The sequence below is a fragment of the Protobothrops mucrosquamatus genome, unplaced genomic scaffold, assembly GCF_001527695.2.
Source record: "Protobothrops mucrosquamatus isolate PMUCROS unplaced genomic scaffold, P.Mucros_1.0 scaffold2172, whole genome shotgun sequence".
NCBI classification, from domain to species: domain Eukaryota; kingdom Metazoa; phylum Chordata; class Lepidosauria; order Squamata; family Viperidae; genus Protobothrops; species Protobothrops mucrosquamatus.
Window position 1 is genome coordinate 1 of NW_015388266.1, and position 3,308 is coordinate 3,308.

Below are 3,308 nucleotides of genomic sequence, written 5' to 3' on the forward strand. Positions count from 1 at the left end.
TTATCTTTTTAATATCTTCCCATTGCATGTTCTTAAATTTTAGCTGTACTTGAATACAAAAGAAGACAAATCAGTATAACAAATATTTTGGCAAATGTAATGAGAAAGGCTAAATAATTTCCCCATATTTGAGTACCGTGTAAAAATGAAAATATAATGTTTGTCCATTTACACAATTTGAGTGTATTTTCTGAGAAAGTATGTTTAATTTTTTTTTTAAAAAAAGTGGAATTTTCAAGTAAGTTTCTGAAAAAGATTGAAATATTAGTAAAGTACAAAAGTGTTTGGTTAGATGGGCATGTAGTTATTTTTTCTTTATAATTGTGAATGAAAAATCACTAGCTCAGAGTTTGGGTATGCAATTTAATATTCTAAACACATGGACAATTTCCATATATTTTCTGTCATTGTAATTCAGTTATGGTATTAGATGTGCTGGGCTTAATATTAATGAAAAGATGCTTAAGCAAGAAAATATAAAGAAGGGAGTCTGGAAAGATTCCCTCAAGCAAGGTTCTTTCCAGGCTCCCTTTTTGTATTTCCTTTTTTCGATTGAATCAAGATCCTAGCTATGATCTTTGATATAGGAGAAAGGGATGGGAATTGGGAATTGCAGATTATCCGTAACATTCCAGCCGATTCTGTTTATAGAAGTGACTTTAAGCACTCCTCAGAAGCTTGATAAGGGTAAATGAAGGTAAAGGGATGGAAAATTTATTTGCATGTATCCTTTTGTTGTCCCAAATTTTGGACTACTTTTTGCTATGTTTTTTTTTGCAGTTCCTCCCGAGAAGCCTACAAACTTGAGCTGCATTGTGATTCAGACACAAGTAACAACCTTTATTCAAAGATGTTCCTGGGAACGTGGAAGAGATACATTATTGCGCACTAATTATTTTTTAAAGTATAGGTGGTAAGTATATTTTAAAACGAGCTACTAATTTCTTGTATGTATTCAATTAACTTTAAAGGAACTTCTAACCTTTTCAAATTAATGGTTTCATATGGCAAACCTGAAATGTTTTATGCAGCCAGAAATTGTGGGATCAGTTATCCTGTGAACTGTAAGCAATTCTAACAGTTTGTTCCAAGAAATGTTCCAATTTGAGTAAAGGAGAACTTAATTCAGTTTTAAGCTGACTTCTTAGAGTAAATTTCATTTAATTATGTGATATTTGGTTGTGATTAATTATGCCTCAGATTGTGTGAGTGTGTCCTTGTAGATACATTATTATGATGTCAAGATATTAATACATTTAATGTATCAAATGTGTTTCCTTATGTAGGCCAACTAAAGTATATCCTGATTGTATACCTCAAGACAGTAATAATTATTGTACCATTTCTGATGTCGTCTTTTTTGTCACCTTGGAAATGTGGGTAGAAGCCAAAAATGAACTTGGAGTAGCTGAATCTGACCACATTGAATTTGATCCCATAACTTATGGTAATTATGCTCCTTTCCATTAACTAATGTTAGAAGACTCTCATTAATTGTTTCACTTTACATTTGAAATCTCTTTCTCCTCCCACAAATAGTCTGGATTTGAAGAAGAATATGACTCAGAACATCTGGGCCTCTTGTACATAAAATTTGTCAACAGCTCCTTAGAGTACGTGAATGTTTTTCCTGGGCTCAGGCAGCTTCATTTAATCCAGGGGTAGGCAACCTTGGCTCCTTTATGACTCGTGGACTTCAACTCCCAGAATTCCTGAGCCAGCCACACTGAGGGGGGAAAGGGAGAGGTTTCCAAGCTGAGCCATGCTGGCTCAGGAATTCTGGGAGTTGAAGTCCACGAGTCATAAAAGAGCCAAGGTTGCCTACCCCTGATTTAATCTATATATTAAAAAAGCATTTGGTTAAATGAATTGCCAATAGGGACTATGAGCACTTTCGTGCATGGTCCAAATCTTAAATGTCAACAAGTATATAGTTCTAAATGCAGAACGTTGGGGTTGAAATTATTGGAATCTGTATATTTAACAATGAAACATTTTTTCTCTCTTTGTTCCTAGTGAAACCACTGTCTCCACATAAGCTTTCCGTCAATTCAGGAGAATTTCCTAGAATCTTAAGGCTGTCATGGGAAAACAGATTTAATGAAGCTCAACAATTACTAAAATATAAAATTCAATATAAGATCTTGAACAGGAATGATTGGAATGAGGTAATCCTATAGCTATTTTTTATTATGGCAGTGTCTGTTTTACTGTACAGGTAGCCCTCAATTAACAACTGTTCAAAGTTATGATGGACCTCATGGGGTACTTATGACTTGATTACAAGGTTATGATGACCAAACTTCCCCCCCCCCACAGTCACATGACCACATTTGGAGCATTTGTCAACCAACCCACATTTATGGCTGTTTGCAGTGTCCCATGGTCACATGACCACATTTTGCAATATTTTTGTTGATAACTTGGCATTTACTTTCAGTTTTTGGCAAAACCAGCCCCTAGTGAACAATTGTTTCACTTAATGACTGATGCAAAAAAGGTCATAGAATCAGACTGTGCTTGGAAGAAACTCTATAAATATTGTAGATCTCAAAACAATTCTGCATGGAAGTCTGGGGGGAAAATCTGGTTAATGTCAGAGGCTGGTAGGCAGTTAAGAAATGCCTACTTCAAATTACTTCTACCAGATATTAGTACCAAGGAAATGGATATATCTCTTAATTTTTTGTTGAATAAATAATTGCAGTAAATACTATTTTTGTTTGATTATATCATCTTTATCTTTGTTTACTGTTTGGATGAAGATAAAATATTGATATCCAATATTGATATATGTTTTTAAAAAAGTTTACATGCAATGTGTTTACCTTTTCACATGACTGTATAGATAGTCCTCGACTTATCACTGCAATTGAACCTGGAATTATGATTCTAAGTTGTGGCATTCAGTAAGTAGGCCATTATGTGACTCTGCCCAATTTTATTGCTTTTTTGTGGCAGGCATTAAGTGAAACCATTTTCCCCAATGGACTTTTTTTTGCCAGAAACTGGAAATAAATGCTTGTTTCTGGCAAAAAAAACATAAAGTGCGGTGTAACTGTGGGATGCTGCAAATGGCTGTAAATGCCCTTTTAAGACTTTAAAAAAGAACATACAACTTGGCAGTTTTAAAATCATAATGAGTGAGTATCATAGTATCATAAGACTTACAAAATTCAGCTTTATTTTCAGATTCCTCCTGAAGATACAGCTTCACCGAGAACTTCATTTACTCTCCAGGAACTCAGGCCAAATACAGCATATCAGATTAGACTGTGTTGTGCAGTTTCTTTGTCAAAGTACTGGAG

General features: G+C 34.5%; 1 protein-coding gene across 1 annotated transcript in view; it reads left to right on the top strand.

The window, feature by feature from the left end:
* Positions 1-596: 596 nt before the first annotated feature.
* Positions 597-3,308, top strand: part of IL6ST (interleukin 6 signal transducer) — a gene marked incomplete in the record, with an annotated part of 15,876 nt that continues 13,164 nt past the window's right edge. Inside the window, 5 exon segments of the mRNA XM_015824252.1 lie at positions 597-687; positions 781-913; positions 1,287-1,447; positions 2,017-2,168; positions 3,193-3,308. Of these exon segments, the coding sequence (XP_015679738.1) occupies positions 597-687; positions 781-913; positions 1,287-1,447; positions 2,017-2,168; positions 3,193-3,308 (653 nt within the window).